Here is a 24,384-nt window from a genome sequence, read left to right as displayed (position 1 = left end):
AGAGTCTCGTCGAACTGATAAACGCGTAGATATTATTATTTTACTCCGAGCGAATTTTGACTTTTGTTATTCGTAGATAAGGGAGAAAGTCTAGATTACGAGAAATTTCTAGAAGTTCCATACTACGCGATTAATTTTAAACCATATGGTAGAAAAAACTCTTTAGAAATATTTAATTTTTGGAAGTTTTAATTACCACGGAATATCGCGTCAGCCACGGAATAAGTGACATTCAACGGTTTGCGGAATCTATTTTCGAGAGTTCAACGACATTTCAACATCAAAAAAGGTTATACGTGAATTTGTTTTATGGGAGAGGACGTTATTCAATTTTTGTTTATACTCAATTTGACTGAAACAAAGAACCTATTTGGTGATAGTGTACTTACGGGAAAGTGTGAATGGAGTTAATTAATCCAGTGTATTCTCGAATAATTAGACACGTAGTAAAGTGATTGAGAAATATGTTTTCTAGCTACGCGATTAATTTTAAACCATATGGTAGAAAAACTCTTTAGAAATATTTAATTTTTGGAAGTTTTAATTACCACGGAATATCGCGTCAGCCACGGAATAAGTGACATTCAACGGTTTGCGAGATCTATTTTCAAGAGTTCAACGACATTTCAACATCTAAAGGTAATGCGTGAATTTGTCTTATGGGAGAGGACGTTATTCAATTTTTGTTTATACTCAATTTGACTGAAACAAAGAACCTATTTGGTGATAGTGTACTTACGGGAAAAGTGTGAATGGAGTTAATTAATCCAACGTATTCTCGAATAATTAGACGCGTAATATATTGATTGAGAAATATGGTTTTCTTGTATATTTATTTTCGAGTGTTTTGTTTTCAGATGAGTAAGGCAGATGACTCAACGAAATTTCCCAGAAATCGGTCTTGTGAAATATTTCGTTTGGAAGATTGGTTTATGATTTCGTTTCACTTATACCGTCTGACAAAGTGTATGTCGTATTGGTCTTTTTGTTTTCCCGGAATTGATCTGAGAGTGGATAAGACTGTTTCTATGCACGTTACATCTTGTTTCAGTCAAGAATAGATAAGGCCTTTTCGATGGAATGTTCTAGAATTTCTCGAGTATAAAAAACCACGTTCTGTATTTTAAATTCCATATTTGTTCATCATCTTGTAAGTGCTAGACGTTCTCTTTTTACTCGCGTTTATTTTTTAGCGTGTTTAAATTAAAATGTATACCTGTGATATCTGCTCTCTATCATTTACTACTTTGAGGAGTTTACAACGTCATAAAAAATCGGTACACGAAAAACATACGTTCGTTTGCGGGGTGTGCGCGAAATCATATACGCGGAAAACTAATTTAAATCGACACGTCCTAAATGACCATCCCGGTGATTCGGAGGACGCTTTGTCCGCGCCTTCAACGTCGCGAGGTGTACCGAGGAAGCGACGTCTATCCTCCTCGGACAGCGAATCATCTTCCCCAAAACGTGTCGCTTCACCCGATCACCAAAGTCATCAATGGGAGGAAGTGGCGGCTTTGAGAGACGTTGTTTCCGCTAACCGGTTGACTCTCGTTGACGTGGAAACGGACCCGGTGAAACTTTTAAATTATTATAAAACATCCATCGAACAAATTATCGCGAATAAATTAAAATTTAAAAAAGGTTTAAAATGGTACCTGACCATTCGCGCGCGCTTCACCCGCCTCCTTGGTGAAAATGACTCGGAAGCGGAAACCTTCCCTTACTTCCGGTCAGTTACCAATACCACCGTAAGCCCCGAAAGTATTTCGGGACAAATATCTTCGAGCATTCGGAAAATTGATCAATCGATGACCGAATTCGAAGATATGGGGAGCGGGTGGATTTTAGATAGGATTTTATTTATTCAAATCAATATTATCGCGTACGCGCCTTTGGTCGGGGGAACCTTCATAGAGCTTCCGGTGTGCTTGGCGAGAAAAAAAGCACTTGTGAACATAAAGACGACCGATGACAAGTGCTTTCTGTGGTGCGTGTTGGCCGCTTTACATCCGGTGCCGAGGGAAAATAATCCGAATTTACCGAGGCATTACGCGCGTTTCGAAAATGAATTAGATCTTTGCGGAATAACGTTTCCCTTCGAGTTGAACTCGCGCAGAGTAAAAAAATTCGAAGAAGCCAATAATGTCTCGGTGAATATATTCGGCTTCGAGGAAGACTTAGTTCCCGCGAACGAAATTTTCCCGTTGTACATCAGCGCCCACAAAGTGGAGGAATCTCGCCAAGTGGATTTACTCCTGCTCACGGAAGGACCTACAAAACATTTTTGTTTAATCAAAAGTTTAAGTCGCCTCCTAACTGGTTTCTCCAAAAGTCATCACACTTCGTACAATTGTCGCTATTGCCTTCATCGGTTTGCGGGGTGCAATGCGCAAAGAAACCACGAGAAACACCTCGTCGAATGTAACATCCACGGACCTCAAAAAGTATCGATGCCTGTCGATAAACCAATTTTAAAATTTGAAAAATATAATTGGCAGCAAAAGGTGAGGCTTTTTTTTTCCTGGATTTATTATCTACATAATTTAAATCCAATCAATATAATAATATATATAATATTTTAGGTTCCGTGGATTATTTACGCGGATTTCGAAGCGGTTTTGCCCAAAGTTACCACAGCCTTTCCCGATTCTTCGCTGTCTTCTACCACAACGTTAGCTTTACACGTGTCTTGCGGATTTAGCCACGTTGTAGTTGGTCCCGAGTGTACGCCGTCCAAACCCGTAACTTATCGGGGAATGGATGCTACCGATAAATTTTTAGACCGGTTGATGGCGGAGGAATCGGTGATTAAAGAAAAGTTGAGCGTTGAGAAACCCCTCCAATTAACATTCTCGGAGAATCTTGGTTTCTTAACGACAAGAACGTGTTACCTTTGCGGCGAACCGTTTACATTCGACGATAAGAGAGTACGAGATCATGATCACGTAACAGGTAAATATATTTTGGTAAATGTTTAAAGCTTAATACCCGAGTTATTTACTTAGCATATTTTGTAGGTCAATTTCTCGGCGCGGCGCATAATTCATGCAATTTGAAGCGCCGAATACCGCAACATATTCCGGTCGTAATACATAACCTGTCGCGTTACGACGCGCACCTTATTATGCAAAGAATAGGGTTAATTAAAGGACCGGAAATTAAGTGCATTCCCTCGAACTCCGAGACGTACATTTCCTTCGGCCTGGGTTCTTTGCGCTTCGTGGACAGTTTCCGTTTCTTGCCAACTTCCTTGGAAACTCTCGTCGGTAATCTCGTCAAGAGCGGTCGAGATAAATTCAAATGTTTAAACTCCGTGTACCAGCCCGAAGAGGTAGACTTGTTACTCAGGAAACAAGTCTACCCCTACGATTACATGGACGACCCCAAACGCTTCGACGAGACGGAATTGCCTTCGAAAGAAGGGTTTTACAATTCCTTGACCGACGAGTCCGTAACGGAGCTGGACTACGAACACGCGAAGAACGTTTGGAGGAAATTTAACATTCGTACTCTCGGAGATTATCACGACTTGTACGTCACGTCGGATGCCTTATTACTGGCCGACGTGTTTCAAGAATTCAGGTCAATTTGTATGGCGTATTACGAGCTAGACAGCGCACACGCCTACACTTTGCCTGGATTTTCCTGGGAATGCGCTTTAAAAATGACAAACGCGAAATTGGACCTGTTCGTGGACAATGATATGCACCTGTTCATCGAGAAAGGGATTCCTGGGGGCGTATCCGTCATAAGTCATAGGCTCGCGACAGCTAACAACAAATACATGTCCGAGTCCTATGACCAGACAAAACCGAGCACGTACATAACGTACCTTGGTAAGTCAAATTTGTAGAAAAAAATGTAGTTTCGTTAGTGTTTTCATGCTATATACTTTCTTCCGTTTTTAGATTGCAATAACTTGTACGGTACGGTTATGTGCGACGCCCTACCGACCCGACATTTTCGATGGGAGGTGCCTTCTCTCGAATTCACGGAGGCGACTATTTTAAATCACCCCGACGACCACGAGATCGGATATATTTTGGAAGTGGACTTGGACTATCCCGAAAATCTCCACGTTGAACATAATTGTTACCCCATGGCTCCGGAAAGGAGGGCCATAAAATCCTGCGAGCTCTCGACGTACACTAAAGAACTTCTGTCTGATTTTGGGATTAAAGAAAAAGACAGTTTACCAAAACTCGTCACCGACTTTAATCCCAAAATCAAGTACGTCGTACATTACCGAAACTTGAAATATTACGTACAAAAGGGACTGAAAATCGGTAATGTACACAGGATTTTATCCTTTCGTCAAGAGCCGTGGTTAAAACCGTACATTATGTTCAACACGCAAAAACGTCAAATGGCCGCTAACGAGTTTGAAAAATCGTTTTTCAAACTCTTAATCAATTCGGTGAGAACCTCAATTTTTATAACTAGTAAGCGCGTTTTTCTAACTCTAATATCTCGTTGCAGGTTTTTGGTAAAACGATGGAAAACTTACGCAATCGTATTGATTTCCATCTCGTCCAAACCGAAAAGCGCGCCATTAAGAAAAGTTCAAGTCCCGCCTTCCAAAAATTTTCCATTTTCCACAACGATCTCGTGGGGATTCACATGACCAAAAAGAATCTCATCCTGAATCGTCCCATATATACAGGCTTCTGTGTCCTAGATTTATCCAAGCTTTTGATGTATAAATTTCATTACGACATTATCAAAGCGCAATACAAGGATAAGGCAAAATTACTTTTCACGGATACAGGTAGAAGTGTTTTTTCCTATTAATAGATTCGACAAAGTTTAATACTAATTTATCTCATTACAGATAGCCTGACATATCTCGTTGAGACCCCGGACCTGTACGCGGATTTCGCGCTTCACGCTGATAATCACTATGATTTTAGCGATTACCCTCCTAGTCACGCCCTTTACAGCGCCAACAACAAAAAGAAACTCGGCTATTTTAAAGACGAAATGAATGGCGCGATAATAGCCGAGTTTTGCGGTTTAAGGAGCAAAATGTACTCAATGATCAGTGCCACCGGAGCTGAGAAAAAAACCGCTAAGGGCGTGGACAAAACAACGATTAAAAAGAGCGTGAAGCTCGAAGATTACAAGGCTTGCCTCGTAAACCGTGCTCGGACGTCGGCGGAAATGAAGCGCATTACTAGTCACAAACACGAAGTTTTTTCGGTGCGTCAAGTAAAACAGTGTTTGAATCCATCTGATGACAAGCGTTTCATTCTCCCCGACGGTATTTCGACTCTTGCGTACGGTCACGTTGATATAAGGGAGCAGGATGAGATAATTTAATTATTTTATTTTATTTATTTATTTATTATTTATTTATTATTTATTTGTTTATTTATTTATTTATTACTTGTAAATATTTTTTGCAAATACTTAATTGTAACTACTTCTGAGTATTTAAATCAAATGCATCTAATATTTGTTGTAATTCTATTGAATTTGGAAAAATGTTTCATTAATTGATTTAAAAAGAAAACCAATAAAATGTTTTAAGGTAAAAATTTTATTGAAAACTTTTTCTCCATAAATTCGGAAATTCATTAATATTTGTATTATTGGAAAACTTACTAACGATATCGTACACATTTATTCCTCGACATCTATTTAAAGTAAAATATACGCAATAACCCTCGCACGTTTTACTGGTGTTGTTTTGCAGTTGCTTCGCGTACCCCGAAAAATTTTCGACGATAAGGTAAGAAAAATCCTATACCTAATTTGCACGAATTCGAATCGCGCGGTGAAATTTTTGTCGACTCAAACACCTTATTGTAGATAGCGGCACGAAGGGCGGGAATGATAAGAAATGTAGCAAAGATGACGCGGGCATGCGCGTTTACTCTTGTTATTCGGAGATAAGGGAGAGAGTCAAGATTACGAGAAAATTCTAGAAGTTCCAAACTACGCGATTAATTTAAAACCATACGTTAAAAAAAAACTCTTTCTTTAGAAATATTTGAAGTTTGGAAGTATAATCATCACGGAATATCGCGTCAACCGCGGAGTAGGTGACATTCAACGGTTTGCGGGATGTATTTTCAAGAGTTCAACGACATTTGAACGAAAAAAAGGTAATGCGTGAATTTTGGTTTTCGGGAGAGGGCGTTATTCAATTTTGTTTAAAAGAGTCTTTCGATTAAAAAGCTCACGTGTTACAGGTGATTTTTTCCTTGATGAACGGAGGAAATTCAGGTAAACAAGGAACCTATTCGGTGCTACTGTACCGAAGGAATAAAATCGAAGTTTCGAGATTGAAAGAAGAGTAGAGGCATTGAACACGTTACACCTGTAAACCGTAGCAAAACAAACAAACATTCTTATAGACAATTAAAAACAATGATTTTTATTCAGGTATTTATTTAAACCATCACCTATTCCGTATCGCACATTACTTTTTTTAATATGTTTTCACAAATTAAAGGTGTTGGATAATTATGTTTATTAATGTAGAACGTGAATTTTTAAAAATACGTAAATTTTTATTGCATTTTCATTTAAGATATTTTTTATTACATTTTCATTTAAGATATTTTTTATTACATTTTCATTTAAGATATTTTTATTACATTTTTTATTTATTTATTATATTAATTTCACTTTTTTTCATTTAAGATATTTTAATTACATTTTTTCATTTATTATATTTTATTTAGGATATTTGTTATTATATTTTAATTACCTTTTTTCATTTATTATATTTTATTTAGGATATTTGTTATTTAATTTGAGTTTAATTAACGTTTAAAGTTTTAATTTTTATGCAGTTACTCACTTCAATGACCTTCTTGTTCCCTTGAAATCCATTCAGTTAAATTTTTTGATTGCTCTAAACGAACATTCCACGTTGGGGGCCGTAATGATGGTTTCAGCGTGTTTCACTACGGTTTCAATTGCTGAACAAACCGCTTGATCCGTTGAGGTTGAAGGGTTTATTGGTAGTAGCATTTCCATCTGGCATTTCTTCCACCATTCCCCACTGTCTAAAAATGCGATTTCCGACGTTTGATATTGTTTTATGTGGTAGATATCCGCGGAAGTCTTTTCCGCAGACACATATGTGGTAATACCTTCGTCATCACGAAGCTTTACGAAGGGAGCGATTAGTCCCGATTTTTTTTTTGATTGCCCTTTATAGCGTCGTAGTAACGCGTTAACAGACGTTTGACCACTTGTCCACATTTCGTCGGTGCTTGGCAATATCTTTGAGGGTTGCGAGGAAGAGGACATACCCTGAGCCTCGGCAGCTGGTGGGGAGTCATCTTGCAAACAGGTTTCTAGCCAAGAGACTAGAATATTTCGTGTGAGAATTGAGACAGAGGTCATTAATAACTCAATGTCTTCGGGTCGACGCGTGAGATACAGATCTACCCAGTATTGGAAACTCTTTTTTTGGTACTGGAGACCTTCGTCGGTGAGTCCGAATAAGTTCGGAACCGTTGCCGCGATGGATTTCACGTATGACGCGATGAGTGTAGAGTACTGCGAACACTCTATTTTTAATACTCGATCACTCGAGAGAGCTGGGGAACGTGTTAAAGGTAAAGGATGATGGGATAATAATCCGGCAAATCGATTGAGTTCCGCATGGGTCATTGAAGGAAGAGTCTGTAAGACATAGTTGTCACTTACAGGTCATTTGAACAGAATGCGTGGACATTCCATTCGAATGGCTTGTAAGTGACAACTAGTTCTTACGTTTGTGAGAATGGTAAAAAATGTAGAAGGAGGATTCACTATTTCTTGGTCCTCTTTTGTTATATTTGTATCCATTGGCTTCGAAAGTGTACTTTCCTCCTCAGTGGTAGCAGAGGTAGAAGCCCCCTGTTTCGAACCAGCCGGTTTATTTTTAGCTGAGAGCGAGCTTTTCTTTGGTTCGGACGCTGCTGTTGAAGGAGTCATTGCTGTAGATGTTGTAGGACCGTCTGGTACCGTACCCATTATGGTCAGGTCGTCATCTTCATCCGATAGAAAGTTTAGCCTTCTCTTTTTCCACTGAGACATTGTTAATATCCGGAAACTCGAAAACTAGAGCTGGACCGTCGAAAAGAGGAGAAAGAATCTAGCGAATGCGGAAAAGGAACGAGATGGAAGGTATTTATAGGCCTAAGACAGATGCCCTTAAAGAGTGTGGAAAGTTCAAGAGTAGTATGATAATTGCTAGATATTAGTCAGAAATTGTGAAATGTTTTGGGAAATTTGTTTTCTGGTATGACTGTGCATTATTGATTTCATTCCATTGATCCCATTTCGATAAATTGTATAGTAAAATACCATCACTTGAACTTGCTCAATTGAATTTTAAAGAGCGATGTGCAATAAATTTAATCATCCATAGAGCTCGTTTCGAAACAGTTAAGCTGAGCAATATAGTAAAATACCGCACGTATACCATCACTTGAGCTTGCTCAATTTGATTTTGAAGAGGTGGTCTGAGGTTAGCGATGTGCCATAATTTTTAGTTCGATATTTAATCAGAATTCTAGAATTTTCATTGCTTCAGTGAACTTCTTACTCTAACCTCGAAGCACGAAATAAGTTTCAGTTCTACAGCTAACATGGCTACTTCGTCTCCGCAAAACTGTAAGCTGAAATACGTGATAATATCATCAAACGCGTTTACCCCTACCAAAACATCGGATAAAGCGGCAGGATATGACTTGTACAGGTAATTAAATAAATAAATATAAAATTATCTTTTTTCAAAATCAACCTTGTTACAGTGCGTACGATTATACTGTATCTTCAATGTCTCGTACTTTAGTCAAAACGGATTTACGAATCGCGGTTCCAGACGGTTGTTACGGGAGAATAGGTAGGTAGAACGTTTCATTTTAAAAATTTACGTCTATTTCATAATTTACTATGGTTTACAGCACCAAGATCGGGACTGGCGTTGAACAATTTCTTACATATTGGGGGTACGAAAAATATACTTTAAACCCACGGACTGTTAGGTTACAATTTTGCTCCTTAAATTCGTTGTAGGGGGTGTAATTGATCAAGATTACCGTGGAAATGTGGGCATTATAGTTTTCAATTTTAGTCAAAGCGAATTTAAAGTTAATAAAGGTATGAGAATCGCTCAACTTATCAGTGAGAAAATCGCATACCCAGATCTGGAAGAGTGTAAAGTAAGGAAATACATCTCATTAAATGGTGTCGAAATAATAACTTCATTTTCATTTTAAGACTCTCCAACACACCGATAGAGGCGAAAAGGGGTTCGGCTCTTCCGGACTAACCTGTTGAAACTAAAATATTGTATCTACATATTAGGGAAATGTTTTTTTTTAGCTTAAGCCCGCCACTTTTGATATAGGACCCCCACACATACTATTTCTATGAAGTTCTCAACACGGGTTTTTGGTCTTCCACAATTCCGCCACACAGTGATATGATAAATATTGTAGGAGTTTTCCGAATAAAGTCGACTTTTATTGATTGAAAACGTATTCTTTTATTTAAAATGGTTTAAGCATTTAACTGGTCGCGTACTCTTTTTGGCTTAGCCACGCTGCCAACGTGGTAGCCTTCACCAGGGTGCAATTGTCGTCTACCCGATGGAAGGTACACGCCCTCGGGGTTTCGCAACCCTTTATGGTGGAGAGTTTTGGGCATCCGTACTCCTCGGCGTTGATCACTTCAACCTTCAAAATCTCCGATAGGACCTCCGCCTTTTCCGAACCTTTCGTAACGAAGGTTGATGCCCTCGCTCGTATGTAGTCTCCTACTTCCTGGAGTGTCTCATAAGGGTAATCGCCCTCCTCAAAGGTCAAATCGCAAATGTTGTGTGCGAGCCATCGACACTGTCTCTTATCCCGGGTGGATAACTCCGAGAATGATCGCGGCGACTTGAAGATCCATACGTCGTATGCACCTGTTTCCCGCAAGTACATGGAAAGTTCTTTAACGATCCATTCTTCGTCGATCCTGAAGAAGTTAACCTCAAGGATTGCACTCATTTCACGAGGAATATCACAGCTTGATGACCTGGGAGAATACCTGTTCTTAATCGATGGTTATCTGAGGTATTAGCTTTAAGATCAACAAAGAGATACTTGTTTTACTTTAAATAGATGTCGAGGAATAAATATGTATGATAATGATAGTAGATAAATAGATGTCAAGGAATAAATGTGTACGATATCGTTAGTAAATTTTCCAATAATACAATTATTAATGACCTTATGATTTCCGAAATTATGGAGAAAAGGTTTTCCATAAAATTTTTACCCTACATTAATGAAACATTTTTCCTTGGAAGAAAGTTTAACGTACTTAAGAGTGCAACTTTGTGAATCTGCATTAGCCATCATTAAGCGGAAAACGGTTCAACATAGATGCAAGATGATGTACAAATATGGAATTTAAAATACAGAACGTTGTTTTTATACTGGAGAAATTCTAGGACATTCCAACGAAAGCGTCTTATCTATTCTTGACTGAAACAAGATGTACCGAACATAGAAAAAGCCTTATCCACTCTCAGATCAATTCCAGGAAAACAAAAGCACCAATACGACATACAATTTGTCAGATGGTACAAGTGAAGCGAAATCATAAACCACTCTTATAGACAAAATATTTCACAAGACCGATTTTCCGGAAAATTTCCATGTGTCACCCTCTTGATTCGTCATAAAACGAAGCACTCGAAAATAAATAAAAGAGAAAACCATATTTCTCAATCAATATATTACGCGTCTAATTATTCGAAGAATACACTGGATTAATAAACTCCATTCAACTTATTTCAATCTCGAAACATCGATTTTATTCCGTAAGTACACTAACACCAAATAGGTTCATTGTTTCAGTCAAATTGAGTATAAACAAAAATTGAATAACGTCCTCTTCCGAAAAACAAATTCGCGTATAACCTTTTTTGATGAAATGTTGTTGAACTCTCGAAAATAGATTCCGCAAACCGTTGAATGTCACTTATTCCGTGGCTGACGCGATATTCCGTGGTAATTAAAACTTCCAAAAATTAAATATTTCTAAAGAGTTTTTTCTACCATATGGTTTAAAATTAATCGCGTAGTATGGAACTTCTAGAAATTTCTCGTAATCTAGACTTTCTCCCTTATCTACGAATAACAAAAGTCAAAATTCGCTCGGAGTAAAATAATAATATCTACGCGTTTATCAGTTCGACGAGACTCTAATCTCTTCCAAACAAGACGAACAAGACCATATTAAATTCCACCGCGCGATTCGAATTCGTGCAAACTGCGTATAGGATTTGTCTTATCTTATCGTCTTTCCCTGGCTTTCGAGGAGCTTCGGAATCAAACAAGATGAGCCGGACATATTACTAACCCCGAAAAGTTTCGAAAATTTCCTATCTATCCTCCCCCTTTGAGCAGTACTAAAAAACAATATGGTCACACCCAGAATCATCACCATGGTGGGATCGACAGTAGGCCCATTCTACACCTACTCTCCGATTTATCCAATTAAAAAACACCACCGCCGCAGACAACTGTCTCGTATGGGTGAAATGCACGCATAAACAATTTATGAAATTCCAAACCTCGAGTTCTCTCATCGTAACGAAACTAGAGCTCGCTCTCTCCTTGCCTTCCAAGAGAGACGATACAGACAAATCGAGACGAGATTATACACCTAACGTTATTATTAACCCGTCCCGCTCTGTTCTCATTTTACCGTGAAACTTACGTACTCTCCGTGCCGTCCAAGGTGCACAAAAAAGCCGCTTCGGAAACATTCGAGGCCGACGAATTTTCATACCCAATGTTAATTTTCCCTCAATGTTATTACTAACCCGTTCCGCTTTGTTCTCATTTTACCGTGAAACTTACGTACTCTCCGTGCCGTCCAAGGTGCACAAAAGAGCCGCTTCGAAAAATTTGGAGACCGTCGAATTTTCATACCCAATGTTAATTTTCCCATAGGGTATCATACCCCATGTTATTTGCTTGGGAAATTCATACCCATCCCGTTCTCTCATTTATATACTACTACCCATATCTCTTGATTAAATCGCTGAACAAAATCTTCAGAAGTTCTTTGTTCACAGTTATTTTTTCGCGAGAACTAAGGTCCTTGTATTTTTCCTCAGAAATGAAAATATCTGGCAAATCCGGAAGAGTGTATGTTAAAGCAAACGTGGTTCTAGAACTATTTCCGATGCCTTCTTTAAGATTATCCGCTACCCTAAAATTATTCAAAATTCAATATATGACCACCCACTGGCTAAGGTAGGCTGTGACGTTTCGCCTAGGCCCTGACCTCTCAACTGAAATGGCTATATAATGGAGGAAACAAGGAGAGTCGACTAGACCGTTTTCGTGTAAGCGCCGGGACACTGCCATTTTGGCACCAAAATACTAACACTAGCGGCCTCTGGTTCTTCTCATACGGAAAAAAACATGATGGCAGCGCCCAGGGTTTATGCTCTTCTTTTCAATAACTAAGCCTTGGACTTGAACAACGTAGCATACTACTATAATTTAGCAGACGCTTTTTTCCGTACGGTTGCCAGGGGGAGCTATCATCGACCCTCTAAAATCAGTTACCTTAGCGATGTTATAGAGTCGACTATCCTTGCTTTTATCCATGGCTATAATTATCTCTCCCGTTAATAAGATACTTACCAGGCAATTAACTCTGGTTCCTTTAGAATTTCGTCATTATTTATCTGTTTTCAGTTTTAAGATTAATCCAAAAAGTAATCTTTTTGAATCGCCGGAAGTTAGGCTTATCTCGGTATTCATGGAGGTGCAGTAAAGGGAAAAAGTTATCAGTCGTCTGTTATAATGTTTAAAACTCCATTCATTACTTTTGTAGCAGACGACTGATGATTTTTTTCCCGTTACTCCCCTCCATGAATCCTGACATAAGCCTAACTTCCGACGATAGGGAATAAGGTGCATTGCGAAACATACTATTTCTTCATGTGTTGTACAAGGTTCATCTGCGTCTGGGTTATTTTCACCACAGTTTACCCTTTTTTCACCCGGAAATTCGGGGCTTTCATTCTGTCGTTTTTTCTGTATTTAATCATAGTTAATCAATATTCTTATATTATATAAAAAACTATTATAATATATTATAATAAAAACTAGGGAGCATAACACCAAAAACAAGGGAATAATTCAATCAATACTAAATATTTCAAATTTCGTTATAATGAAGCTTCCGCGTTTGAGTCGGTTCGAGGTAGATTCGTCGGTTTATGGTCTAGTTGGCACTTACAACGGAAATCCGACTCTTATTCAACTTCAGTTGCTAACTCCGCTTTGCAGTCGGCCTTGAGAACAATAGAATGGAGTAGTCTGATAGTTACATTTTAAGTCGGTTAATGTAATGAAGGATTATGTTGGCTGTTTGACTCCTTACCAACTAAAATGCGTTTTTATCAAAGTGCACTAGTGTATCAACGGTTTAAGATTATCTTAAACATTAAAATATATATAATTAATATTATATATTTTCTTCGATAACTATTAACCTTATTGCGCGTTACATCGTTTAAAAAATAACTATTGAACATTCTTGAGAAACTAGACTAATATTGACGTTTGAAATGAAGCATACGCCTATTGTTGTCTTACTCAAATCGGTACATATGGTTTCGAATCTTAGTAATGGATAAGAACAGCACAATTGCGTGAACCTTTGGTGGAAACTGCACCATTGGGAGGCTGGAAGTTTTTTGTAACCCTAGCCGATCGCCGCGTACATCGTAACCTTAACGATGATGAAGGAGTAGAAGCCAGTAATTTCACACTGGTGTCCATGTGGTATGGACAAAAGACCAGATGAAAGTGGTGTTTATAAGACAGTAACTTCAACCCTTATAGCCGACCATAAATAAGCTTTAAATCCGACCATAAACAAGCCAAAAGCCGACCATAAACAATCCATAAAGCCGACCATAAACAATCCATAAAACCGACCATAAACAATCCATAAAACCGACCATAAACAATCCACAAAACCGACCATAAACAATCCACAAAGCCGACCATAAACAATCCACAAAGCCGACCATAAACAATCCATAAAGCCGACCATAAACAATCCGTTTTCCAACCATAAACAATCCATAAAGCCGACCATAAACAAGTCGTAAAGCCTACCATAAACAAGTCGTAAAGCCTACCATAATCAAGTCGCAAAGGCGACAATAATAAAGTCGTAAAGCCGACCATAAACAAGCCATATAGCCGACCACAAACAAGCCATAAAGCCGACCAGAAACAAGCCATAAAGCCAACTACAAACAAGCCATAAATCCGACCACAAACAAGGCATAAATCCGACCGCAATTAGATTAATAATCCGACCATAACTAGATAACAAAGCCGACTTCTTGTTTGATAAGGTAAGAGCTGGACACGCTTACTTTTTAGAGTCGGTTAAAGTGCTGGCAAAATTTCTATGACCGGAAGTCGGGCCGACTCTTAAACGGATAGGACATTTCGACGGTCGAAATGAAAGTTTACCGACGCTTTTACGTCAGTGTTGGTTGGACCTCGAACCGACTACGTCGGTCCAACGTCGATTTTGTTACAGGGGCTGTGGGCCAGTTTGTTTTACTTCTTAATTTAATTTCATGAATTCTAGGGATTACGATTTCGAAGGCCTTTGTGTAGCGATCAGACTCTAATAAATTTATGCAAATGGGGGTTCTGCTGAGATCATGAAGATGATCTTGCATTTCCTGAAGTTCGGTATCTTTTGCCAGATTCGATAATGAATAGTTAACAGCGTCGGTACCCGATTTGATTAGGTTTGCGTTCCCCAGACTATAGTGTTGGATGATTTTTCTTGTCCCAAGATAGCGCAGGAAATTCCCGAGGGCCAAATGGTCCACTGAAGGACCACGTCAGATTTGGTTGGGGAATTTAGTATAAAGTTTTTTTAGTTACCGCGTGTTGTTTTCGTGGTTTCTCTCAGACTATTTATTTCGATTTTATTATTTTCTATACAGGGTGTTTCTGATAAGTCTGCCATAAATCAAGGGGCGTGTTCTTTGGGTCAAACTGAGTGGAAAGTGTCAAAGAACATGGGGTGTACAAGAATTTGCAACGAAGATATGGGCCCCCAAACATTGGCCCCTAAAACAAGAAAATATTCGAAAATGTAGACTAAAACAAATTCAGCCTTATCAACTTGTTTAGAAATATGAGACAATTTCAATAGTTTCCCTCTAACATCGTTATTGAACTTTCACCTGGCAGAAGTGTATTAAATGAGTAGAAGTATGCCTACTCTAGTAAAGTAAATTCAAAGTATCATGGTACCTTTCGGTTGGTATTACTTTTATTCTTAACAAGTTAACATGGACGTTACAGGTATTGTTCAAAATGTCCACCAACGGCGTTAAGACAAACATGAACCCGTCTTTCGAAAGATTCTTGGACATGTTGGAAGATTCCTGGCATGTTCCTGATTGTTTGACAACCTTCAATAATTCGTCTTCGCAAGTCTTCCTCATCACGGACTTCATTCTTGTACACGATGTCTTTGAGATGGCCCCAAAGATAGAAATCGCACGGATTTAAATCCGGAGATCTGGCTGGCCACGCAACTGGTTCTCCACGCCCAATCCACCTCAAATTAAACGTAGCATTAAGATGTTCTCTAACTGCACGGCTGAAATGTGGGGGTGCCCCGTCGTGCATAAACCACATGTCACGAAGTAATGCTAACGGTATGTCCTCGAGTAGTTCAGGTAAAGTGTCTCTTAAGAACGTGAGATATGCTTCACCATTTAGTCTGGGTGGAAGAAAATGCGGACCTAGTAAATGATTACCGACAATGCCGCACCATACGTTTAAAGAAAATTGCTGTTGGTGACTTCTAACACTAGTTGCGTGTGGGTTTAATTGGCGCCATTCGTGGTGGTTGTGATAGTTCAGAATTCCATCCCGGGAAAAATGTGCCTCGTCGGTTACTAAAAGGACCCGTGGAAATTGATTGTCCTCTACTCTGGCCAAAAACTGTAATTTGACCATTTTTATAGACAATATAGTTTGGCAGGGTCTTATGACACGGAATTTGATATTGAGAAATTAATGGATTTTTTGGGTAAACAAATAGAAGCTAGAGAAATTTCAATTACATTAGGAACAAAAAACAAAGAAAAAGTAAAACCAAAAGAATTCAAACCGTCAGAGAACGGACCAAAAACAGCTTCAGCATCAGCCCTAACAACAAGCGTAAACAAACAGAAAAATCAAGGAAATTTTAGATATTTGCAAAATCAGGGAAATTTTGGTCAAGGAAATTTTAGAAATAATGGTAATTTTAGAATGCAAAGCAATGGTTTCAACCAGTTTCAAAACAGAGGTTCATTTTATTGTATATTTTGTGAAAACGAAGGTCATACTTCTACTAATTGCGAAAAACACAGTTTAGAGGATAAAAGAAGGTTAATTATCGAACAAGAACGATGCTTTATTTGCATAAAAAGGGGTCATATGGCTAGCGAATGCAATTCTAGGTATCAAACATGCAAAATTTGCGATGGTGGTCCCAATGCAGCAATTTGTAATCAAAACAAGGCTAACAAACAAAACGTAGGCGGGAATGAAATTAAAAAAGATCTAGCACAAAACGGAGTAAGCGCAATGACAATAACCTCATCTCAGGTAGAATTAGGTTCAGTTCTGTTGCAAACTGCGAAAACTACAGCTCAAAATCCCCAGAACCCAGAAAAACAATTAGGCGTAAGAATTCTTCTAGATAATGGGTCACAAGCTACTTTTATTAGGGAAGAAGTTGCAAAGAAATTAGACTTACCCGAGGTAGGGCAAGAAACAATAACAGTATACAATTTTGCAAATAAAAATCCAAGCTCTGAGGTCAGAAAGGTAGTGAAAGTAGTCTTACAAAGCCAAGTGGATCCAGATAAAAGGGTAGAAATTCAGGCAATAGTTCTACCGTATTTATGTGAAGCCGTGGCTACTAATGAATTCCACCAAATTGAGGAATTAATGAGCGAAAAGGGTCTAAAACTATGTGATCCTCCTAGCCAAGCAAAAATAGGCGAAACCAATATTGAAATTTTGATAGGAGTGGACCACTATTGGGAAATAGTCACCGGGGAAACTAAAAGATTTAGTAAGAATATGGTTTGTTTAGAAACACACTTAGGTTGGGTTATTCAAGGAGCTCAAAACGGTCCGGTATTTCAAGTAAACAGCACAGCTGTTAGAGTAGGATTAGTTAACATTGGAAAAACATCAGATATGCTAAAATCCCTCTTTGAGCTCGAAGCCATAGGTATAGATGGGAACCCTAAAAATCAGGACATGGATTCAGAGTTCATGGAAAATTTTGAACAAACAACAGAATTTAAAGATGGGAGGTACCATGTTAAACTTCCCTGGCATTTAGAAAAGGAGGTCCTACCAAACAATCTCCCCCTAGCTATTCAACGTTTCAAACCCTTAGTTAGAAAATTTAAGTCGGACCCAGAATTCTATCATGATTACAAAGAAGTAATCATGGACCAGCTAGAGAAAGGGATAGTAGAAAAGGTAGAAAACCCAAAAATAGGCGATAACAACCCAGGCACTTATTATGCACCTCACCAGGCAGTCAGAAGAAAGATCACCCCACAACCAAGCTCAGGGTGGTCCTAGATGGTTCGGCCCACGCTAAAGGGGAACCGTCCCTCAATGATTGTTTAAGTAGCGGCCCAAATCTAAATCCTGAACTTTTACTATTGCTACTGCGTTTTAGAAAACACGTCATAGTAATTACTGCCGACATTGAGAAGGCATTTTTGCAAGTGGCCCTAGCCGAAGAAGATAGAGATTCGTTTAGGTTCCTATGGGTCAACGAAATAGATGGGAATATTAATGAGGATGAATTAATTGTACTCAGAATGGCAAGGGTAGCTTTCGGTTTAACCAGTAGTACGTGCTTACTAGCAGCCACACTTAAAATTAATGTAGAAAGTTTAAGAGAAGTAAAACCAAAAGCTGTTGAGGTAATCAACCAAGACACATACGTTGATGACGTTACTACTGGAGAAACTGACGTACCTAAAGCCTTTGAGCTGTCAAAAGACGTAGCAGAAGTTATTAGTTAGGCCAATATGAAATTAAGAAAATGGCAAACAAACTCAGACAAGCTTAGAGAACTTTGGAGACTAGAAAATACAAAGGCAAAGGGATCAGGCATACCATTCGATGGTAAACAGGAAGCTGAACCGCAAAAACTATTAGGGTTAATTTGGGACCCAAGGGCAGACACATTCTCATTAGAAGTCACAAAAATTATTGAGACCTTACCCAACATTAAGCAAACAAAAAGGGGTGTCCTTAGTATTGTGGCACAAGTTTTCGACCCCATGGGGATTTTAGCGCCCTATACGATTAGAGCAAAAATGATACTACAGACACTTTGGATTGAAAAAGTAAGTTGGGATGAAGAGCTATCTGAAAATTTAGGAAAATCGTTTAGTCATTGGTACCAAGAATTACCACAAATTGGGAAAGTGGCAATAGACAGGTGCTATTTCAAGGAAGCTCCTGATAAAGTAACGAACATGTCTCTGCACTGTTTTTGTGATGCGAGCATGAAAGCGTACTGTGCCGTAATTTACATTCGTTACGTAATCAACCACAAGGAGGTAAAAGTGGCATTTGTTACCGCAAAGGCTAGGGTGGCTCCCTTGAAAGAACTTACCCTCCCAAGACTTGAGCTGATGGGTTGCGCAATAGGAGCTAGGCTATTAACTTATGTCAAAGAGGCTTTCAAAGAGGAAAATCTAGATGTTCATATGTGGACAGATTCAATGATTGCGCTTCATTGGATAAAGGGTGCATCAGAAGTCTGGAAACCTTTTGTTTCAAATAGGATCAAAGAAATCAAGCAACTATCCAACCCCGAAACTTGGGCTCACTGCCCAGGGGAACAAAACCCCGCGGATAAAGGTACAAGGGGGGTGAAAGTTGAGGATCTTTTAAAAGGGAAACAATGGTTAGAAAGACCGAGTTGGCTCGTAAAGGATGAAACATTTTGGCCTAAATTTTCGGAAGACCAATCTAGAATAGAACCAAATTTAGATGAAATTAAAAGGGAAAGAAAAGTTGAAACTTTGGTTGTTAGATGCACCGAAAATCGAAACCTAAACAAAATAATTGACCTAAACAAATTTAGCTCTCTTCAAAAAGTGCTAAGAATCACAGCCTACATGATTAGATTTTTAGATACGCAAATCTATAAGAAAGCGAATGTTGTAAAAGGACCCATCCAAACAAGTGAACTAAATTGAGCTGAGTTATACAGGATTAGAGCTTCTCAAAAACAAGATTATTTAGAGGAAATTGAAACATTAGAGGAAGGAAAACAAATTAGCAATAACTCTAAAATTGTGAACCTATCGCCCTTTTTGGATGACCAAGGTGTGTTAAGAGTAGGGGGTCGATTAAAGGAAGGTAGCATGAGCTATGCAACAAAACATCCAATCATTCTAGCTAAAAATCAACAACTGTCAAAATTGATAATGAAAAGAAGCCATGACCAAGTTTATCACTCAGGTGTCCAAGACACCATAACTCAGGCGCGTGAGCGCTATTGGGTGATTTCTGGTCGGCAGTTGGCCAAAAGTGTAGTCAAAGGCTGTTATTTATGTAAAAAACACCTTGCTAAAGCTGGTGACGCACCTTTCGCTAATTTGCCGAAAGAAAGAATTGAGGAAACTCCATGTTTTGAAACCATAGGGATCGACTTTGCGGGGCCTATTTACGTACAAATAGCAGGGAAAAGCGAAAAAGCTTATATCTGTTTGTTCACGTGTGCTGTGTCAAGAGCCCTACATTTAGAGTTGGTGGCTTCCCTTAGTACTCACGAATTCCTACTTGCATTTTCACGGATGATATCACGGAGGGGAATTCCCCACCTGGTATACAGTGATAATGGCAAGACCTTCAAAAAAGCTGATAAAGAATTACAAACTATTTGGAAAGTAATTAAAGATCCGGAAGTTTTGAATTTTTTTGGAAAAAGAGGAATCGAGTGGCGCTTTATCACAGATAGAGCTGCCTGGCATGGCGGTTATTGGGAACGTTTAGTCAGCTCAACAAAAACTGTATTGAAAAAACTTTTGGGTAAAGCGGCTCTGAACTACACTGAACTAGAAACAATGCTTATAGAAACGGAAGCCGTGGTCAATTCCAGACCAATAACATACGTTTTTAACGAGATAGGAGAACCAAGCCCCTTAACGCCATCCCACCTATTAATAGGAAAAAGAGTGACTTGCCTCCCCCCTCAAAAACTTGATTTAGCCAAAAAGATACCAGCCTCAAAAGAGGAATTTAGTAAAAGGGAAAAAAGCCGATTAGCATTAAATGATAGATTATGGAAAAGATGGAGAAATGAATATCTCTTAGAACTAAGATCGGCTCATAACAGTAAACTAGATAAAAAACAAAAAGAAATGAAAAAAGGAGATGTAGTCCTAATTCACGAGGACAAAGTTCAAAAACAAATGTGGAAGTTAGGCTTAATTAACGAAGTAATAATAGGAAGAGATGGAAAAGTAAGATCATGCATAGTCAAAAACGATAAAGGCCATGAGATACGTAGGCCAGTGCAGCTACTATATTCTTTAGAAGTAAATGAATAGACTAACTCAATGAAATAAATTAAGATTAAAATTGCATGCAATTCATGTTATAAAATGTTTAAATAGTGAACTAATCATAAAAGGTAATATTGTTTAACTAAAAATTTGATTTGAAATCTATGTATAAAAAAAAAACTCTGTAACATTGATATAATTTTTTAATTTGTAAAAGTGTAATTGAATGTAAAAAAGACAAAGTCTTTTGTGGGGAGTGTTAAAAAATTAAATGTAACCCCTCACCCCTTTGTATCATAAAACCCAACGTTTAAAAAGCACCCTCTAAAATTTGAAAACAGGTTGTGGAGAAACCAAAAAACCCCCAAGAAAAGAAAACTATTTTTGTAAGATTGGGGTACCTTGAAAAGATTCCAAATGAAAAATAACCTGCGACGAGGGTGATACGAACGGGGTTTTTCGATCTGGGGGTGGTCCCCTTTAAAGAAAAACTACTTTTCCTCTGTAAAAAATCGTACAAATAAAATCACTTGCTTTTAAGAATTCAAACCCTTAAGATCTCGTCACTTTAGCACCACAAAAAAGTGGTAAAATTTAGAACCTAGCCAAATAGGTAAAAAGTAAAAATACTTAGAAAATATTTAGCGCCTAGCCAAATAGGCAAAAATCACTTAGAAATTTTTCAGTCGGTTTTTAAGTGTAAGCTTTAAATTAAATAAGCTCTCCCTTCAATTAATAATAGTATTCCGCAATACACGGTGGCCATTTTCCAATAAGGTGACCAAACTATCGAACACAGAGCTGTGAAATTTTAATATGATGTTTATGTGGTTCCATTCATCATGTGCACCATGAATATGGAAGACGAATATGGAATGCATTGTAGCTGGCATTACCCGAGGCCATTTTCCAAGATGGCGGCGAAAAATCACGCTATACATCAGGAAAATTTTAGTATAGTTTTTGTTGGCTCAAAAACAACTCATGTACCAATTTTCATCTTTTTGTTCAAATGTTCTAGGCCAAGGTTTTTAGTCTATCTGTTCTAGCCTACTATCACTCCGCGGTAACCCCAAACACCGGTGTTTACAAAAAATATTTTAATTATGAGCTCTTTCAACAAATGGGCTTTGCTACAGTTGTCCATCAAATTATACAAAACTTTAAGGGTAAATTCTTTGACGATGCCAATGTTGTTTCTTTCCCAATACTTCCAAGAGCCGGAAGAGGACACCTTTTTTAACACGGGCTCCGTGAAACTTCTTTTACGTCCAGGCGAATTCAGAAAAAGTAATGTACTCGCATAGCTTAACGCTAATGTACTTCTTTCCCCATTTTTTTCTCGTAACGAGCTCCAAATTCGTAGCAGATGTTGCATTTATCGATTTCTAGCCACACTTGTTTACGAAGTACCCCACAAAAAACACACAAACACAAAACAGCAGTGCAGAGCTAGGTCTGATTACATACCCTCACCTAGCAATTCGGTGAGGTAAGGTTAGTTTGTGATGATGAATATGAATTTGTACTTAATAGGTAAGGCAGACTATAGGGTTCAAAACTATAGTTAAACCATGATTTTTTGAAATACTGAAGCTGAAATTTCTAGAAAATTAGCAGCTTTTGTTAAAACAGCGGCTGCTATTCCTAAAGCAGCAGTTTTGAGCTAAGCCGTTTTTTATGAACCACGGTTGATATTTAGGAAACTGCTTTTACATGAAATTATTTTAATTAAATCATTAAATTCTTTACAGAACCTTGAAAATAAGGATTTTAAATCACCCAGTACGTAAGATATAAAATCGAAGTTTTGGTTTAAATTTAGTATTAATGGTATAATGAAGGTCACGAACAAGTATATTTATTCACTTTTATGCGGTTAAAAATTTCGATGTTCCGTAAATTTCCTTTTTACGTTTTGCACGACCCACGTATCCACTTTTACAGAAAAACACAAAAGTTCCGTATTGATTAGAATTTTTATACACACATACTAAGTAGATTTCTATATAACCAGAGTGATGCATTATTGGTATTGTTGTTCTTGCCTAGTATTTCAAGCTAACTATTGTACTGAATTGAAAATTCTGTTGTCTTTTTACACAGGAAAATGAAAAATTTCAAAAGAATATTCTTAATCGACAACATTCCCTGTATAAAGGCGACATTTGGTTGTTTTCTTCATAGATTTTTCCAAATATTGAAAACGTCACGTAAGTTTAAATTCGAAATTAAATTGCTTTACAATTATTAACTGTTTAGTTGATAATCTAAGTATCAAGTACTTGAAATATCCAGAAATTTATAGGGTTTTTCATGGTTCAGTGACATACTAGGATAAACAAAAATTTCATAACTCGTTAAATATTTCAAGTAAAACCTAATGACTAAGGAAAATTAAACACCCAAAATATTGCAAAATCTTTATTTCATAGAAGCATCCAATGTGTTTATCTTCTCTCTTAGCGAGAGTGGAATGTAGACCTAGTGGGGAAATGTAAAGTTGCGCCCATGGAAATGAGCGGAAACGACTGGATGTTTCACTTTCAACAGCAACTTCTAGATGGCGGGAATATCATAATCGTTATTACTTAACTTTATGGCCTCTTTAATTGACTCTAAGCGCCGCACTTTACAAAGACCTAGACTTATCCTGGAATTAAACGCAACAATTCCAATGAAAATTATTGTTCAAACAAAGTAGCTATTACAAAACTATAGGTCTTTCATTGGTTACCTTGCAAAGCAGGGTTGTTTGATTTAAATCACTTATTTAAATCAAATGATTTTTTTAAATCTTTTGATTAAAATCAAGTATTTATTTTTTTTAAATGTTTTCAAAGATTCCAAGAAATAGTTTAAGAAACTTTACTAGAAAAGACCTATAATTAAAAACTCATGGTTTTGGCATATTTCAGTTTAAGTTTTTTTCAGAACTCAAGTTTGTCTTGCCACTCATGTGGTCAATTTTTACTGGAGTAAGATTTGAAATAGGCTAGGAAATAAAATAGCGGTCACGCTAGTCTTTTTTACCAGCATTAGAATAGTAACAATAAGAATAACTTAGTAGAAAATATCCAATAGCTGCTAAAATGTCATGATTATTTTGCTTTTTGTTAATTTTGACTCAAAAGTTTTCATGTTGGTAATTTATTAACTAGTAGTTCAATAAAAATCAATAAATCAAATATATCCAAAAAATCCGATTTAAATAAAAAATACGATTTTTTGATCAATCAAAATAATCAGCAACGCTGTTGCAAAGACGCAAGTGCCGACATTTTCCATTAAAAGTAAATAGTTCAGCTAGCTAATTGGACCAAGTCATCTTGCGACTTATTGCCTCTTATCTAACGGCTATACAATGCATAGAGGGGTGGTGGCTAGCCCCTATGCCACAGCTAACCGACAGCGCCCTATACTAACTATTACCGTTAACCTCTGCAAATTTTGATGGAAAGGAGAGACCGGGTTAGACCGCGGAGGAAAACTCCTTTTAACAAGCGGGGAGAGAACTTGCAAACTCTACGCAGAAGGATTTCTTCCCAGATTTTTCACCCGGTGCCACAGTCCGGAATCGAGGCGAAAGCGCTAACCGCTACGCCACCCACACTTGGTATACCCATAAATTTAAATCATCGTTTCCGAACGTCACTATAATTTGCTAATTGCAGTAACTAAATATCAATTTCGTTGTTTCACCAACACGGGTTTGCTCACTTACAACATGTAGTTATTTAAGAAATAATAAATTAAAATCCTTAAGAAGA

At 37.8% G+C, this 24,384-nt stretch overlaps 6 protein-coding genes across 7 annotated transcripts; 4 read left to right on the top strand and 2 right to left on the bottom strand.

The window, feature by feature from the left end:
- The first annotated feature begins 1,062 nt into the window (after positions 1 to 1,062).
- Positions 1,063 to 5,543, top strand: LOC149659313 (uncharacterized). The gene is made up of 6 exons (XM_089844009.1): positions 1,063 to 2,510; positions 2,589 to 2,958; positions 3,024 to 3,842; positions 3,915 to 4,423; positions 4,486 to 4,774; positions 4,838 to 5,543. The coding sequence occupies exons 1-6, from the start codon at positions 1,209 to 1,211 to the stop codon at positions 5,323 to 5,325; spliced, it is 3,777 nt and encodes a 1,258-aa protein (XP_089700135.1). The 5' UTR covers positions 1,063 to 1,208; the 3' UTR covers positions 5,326 to 5,543.
- Positions 5,544 to 6,846: 1,303 nt separating this feature from the next.
- On the bottom strand, positions 6,847 to 8,043 carry LOC149659312 (uncharacterized). Of its 2 annotated transcripts, XM_089844006.1 has the most exons (3): positions 7,738 to 8,043; positions 7,110 to 7,647; positions 6,847 to 7,022 (listed from the first exon to the last, which is right to left on the bottom strand). In XM_089844006.1, exons 1-3 carry the CDS (start codon positions 8,041 to 8,043, stop codon positions 6,847 to 6,849), a joined length of 1,020 nt encoding a protein of 339 aa, XP_089700132.1. The 2 variants fall into 2 exon arrangements, with proteins under 2 accessions (XP_089700132.1, XP_089700131.1); XM_089844005.1 differs by having other exon boundaries at positions 6,847 to 7,647.
- A 511-nt stretch (positions 8,044 to 8,554) lies between these two features.
- On the top strand, positions 8,555 to 9,421 carry LOC149659311 (deoxyuridine 5'-triphosphate nucleotidohydrolase-like). The gene is made up of 5 exons (XM_089844008.1): positions 8,555 to 8,707; positions 8,763 to 8,854; positions 8,916 to 8,960; positions 9,028 to 9,173; positions 9,232 to 9,421. The coding sequence occupies exons 1-5, from the start codon at positions 8,598 to 8,600 to the stop codon at positions 9,289 to 9,291; spliced, it is 453 nt and encodes a 150-aa protein (XP_089700134.1). The 5' UTR covers positions 8,555 to 8,597; the 3' UTR covers positions 9,292 to 9,421.
- Positions 9,422 to 9,474: 53 nt separating this feature from the next.
- On the bottom strand, positions 9,475 to 11,094 carry LOC149659310 (uncharacterized). The gene is made up of 2 exons (XM_089844007.1): positions 10,321 to 11,094; positions 9,475 to 10,032 (listed from the first exon to the last, which is right to left on the bottom strand). The coding sequence occupies exons 1-2, from the start codon at positions 10,356 to 10,358 to the stop codon at positions 9,522 to 9,524; spliced, it is 549 nt and encodes a 182-aa protein (XP_089700133.1). The 5' UTR covers positions 10,359 to 11,094; the 3' UTR covers positions 9,475 to 9,521.
- Positions 11,095 to 16,091: 4,997 nt separating this feature from the next.
- LOC149659309 (uncharacterized) lies at positions 16,092 to 17,663 on the top strand. Its single transcript, XM_089844073.1, has one exon. It carries the CDS (start codon positions 16,092 to 16,094, stop codon positions 17,661 to 17,663), a length of 1,572 nt encoding a protein of 523 aa, XP_089700199.1.
- Positions 17,664 to 17,908: 245 nt separating this feature from the next.
- On the top strand, positions 17,909 to 23,209 carry LOC149659308 (uncharacterized). The gene is made up of 4 exons (XM_089844072.1): positions 17,909 to 18,110; positions 18,153 to 19,289; positions 19,350 to 20,572; positions 23,081 to 23,209. Exons 1-4 carry the CDS (start codon positions 17,909 to 17,911, stop codon positions 23,207 to 23,209), a joined length of 2,691 nt encoding a protein of 896 aa, XP_089700198.1.
- Positions 23,210 to 24,384: the final 1,175 nt, after the last annotated feature.

Source organism: Phalangium opilio, unplaced genomic scaffold (assembly GCF_054372755.1).
Source record: "Phalangium opilio isolate 3A_F unplaced genomic scaffold, DU_Popi_V2 ptg000073l_1, whole genome shotgun sequence".
In the NCBI taxonomy this organism is placed as follows: domain Eukaryota; kingdom Metazoa; phylum Arthropoda; class Arachnida; order Opiliones; family Phalangiidae; genus Phalangium; species Phalangium opilio.
Note: the sequence above shows the minus strand (reverse complement) of the source record. Positions and strands in the feature narration are given on the sequence as shown.

Coding starts and splice junctions, on each gene's coding strand:
- LOC149659312 (XM_089844005.1), bottom strand. CDS start 8,043: ATGTCTCAGTGGAAAAAGAGAAGGCTAAACTTTCTATCGGATGAAGAT. Junction 7,648..7,737: donor TTTTTACCATTCTCACAAAC/GTAAGAACTAGT, acceptor TATGTCTTACAG/ACTCTTCCTTCAATGACCCA.
- LOC149659311 (XM_089844008.1), top strand. CDS start 8,598: ATGGCTACTTCGTCTCCGCAAAACTGTAAGCTGAAATACGTGATAATA. Junction 8,708..8,762: donor GCAGGATATGACTTGTACAG/GTAATTAAATAA, acceptor ACCTTGTTACAG/TGCGTACGATTATACTGTAT. Junction 8,855..8,915: donor CGGTTGTTACGGGAGAATAG/GTAGGTAGAACG, acceptor TATGGTTTACAG/CACCAAGATCGGGACTGGCG.
- LOC149659308 (XM_089844072.1), top strand. CDS start 17,909: ATGGCAAGGGTAGCTTTCGGTTTAACCAGTAGTACGTGCTTACTAGCA. Junction 18,111..18,152: donor AGACGTAGCAGAAGTTATTA/GTTAGGCCAATA, acceptor AAACAAACTCAG/ACAAGCTTAGAGAACTTTGG. Junction 19,290..19,349: donor AAAAGGACCCATCCAAACAA/GTGAACTAAATT, acceptor AAGATTATTTAG/AGGAAATTGAAACATTAGAG.
- LOC149659310 (XM_089844007.1), bottom strand. CDS start 10,358: ATGATGGCTAATGCAGATTCACAAAGTTGCACTCTTAA. Junction 10,033..10,320: donor TCACAAAGTTGCACTCTTAA/GTACGTTAAACT, acceptor GTATTCTCCCAG/GTCATCAAGCTGTGATATTC.
- LOC149659309 (XM_089844073.1), top strand. CDS start 16,092: ATGGATTTTTTGGGTAAACAAATAGAAGCTAGAGAAATTTCAATTACA.
- LOC149659313 (XM_089844009.1), top strand. CDS start 1,209: ATGTATACCTGTGATATCTGCTCTCTATCATTTACTACTTTGAGGAGT. Junction 2,959..3,023: donor AGATCATGATCACGTAACAG/GTAAATATATTT, acceptor CATATTTTGTAG/GTCAATTTCTCGGCGCGGCG. Junction 4,775..4,837: donor ATTACTTTTCACGGATACAG/GTAGAAGTGTTT, acceptor ATCTCATTACAG/ATAGCCTGACATATCTCGTT.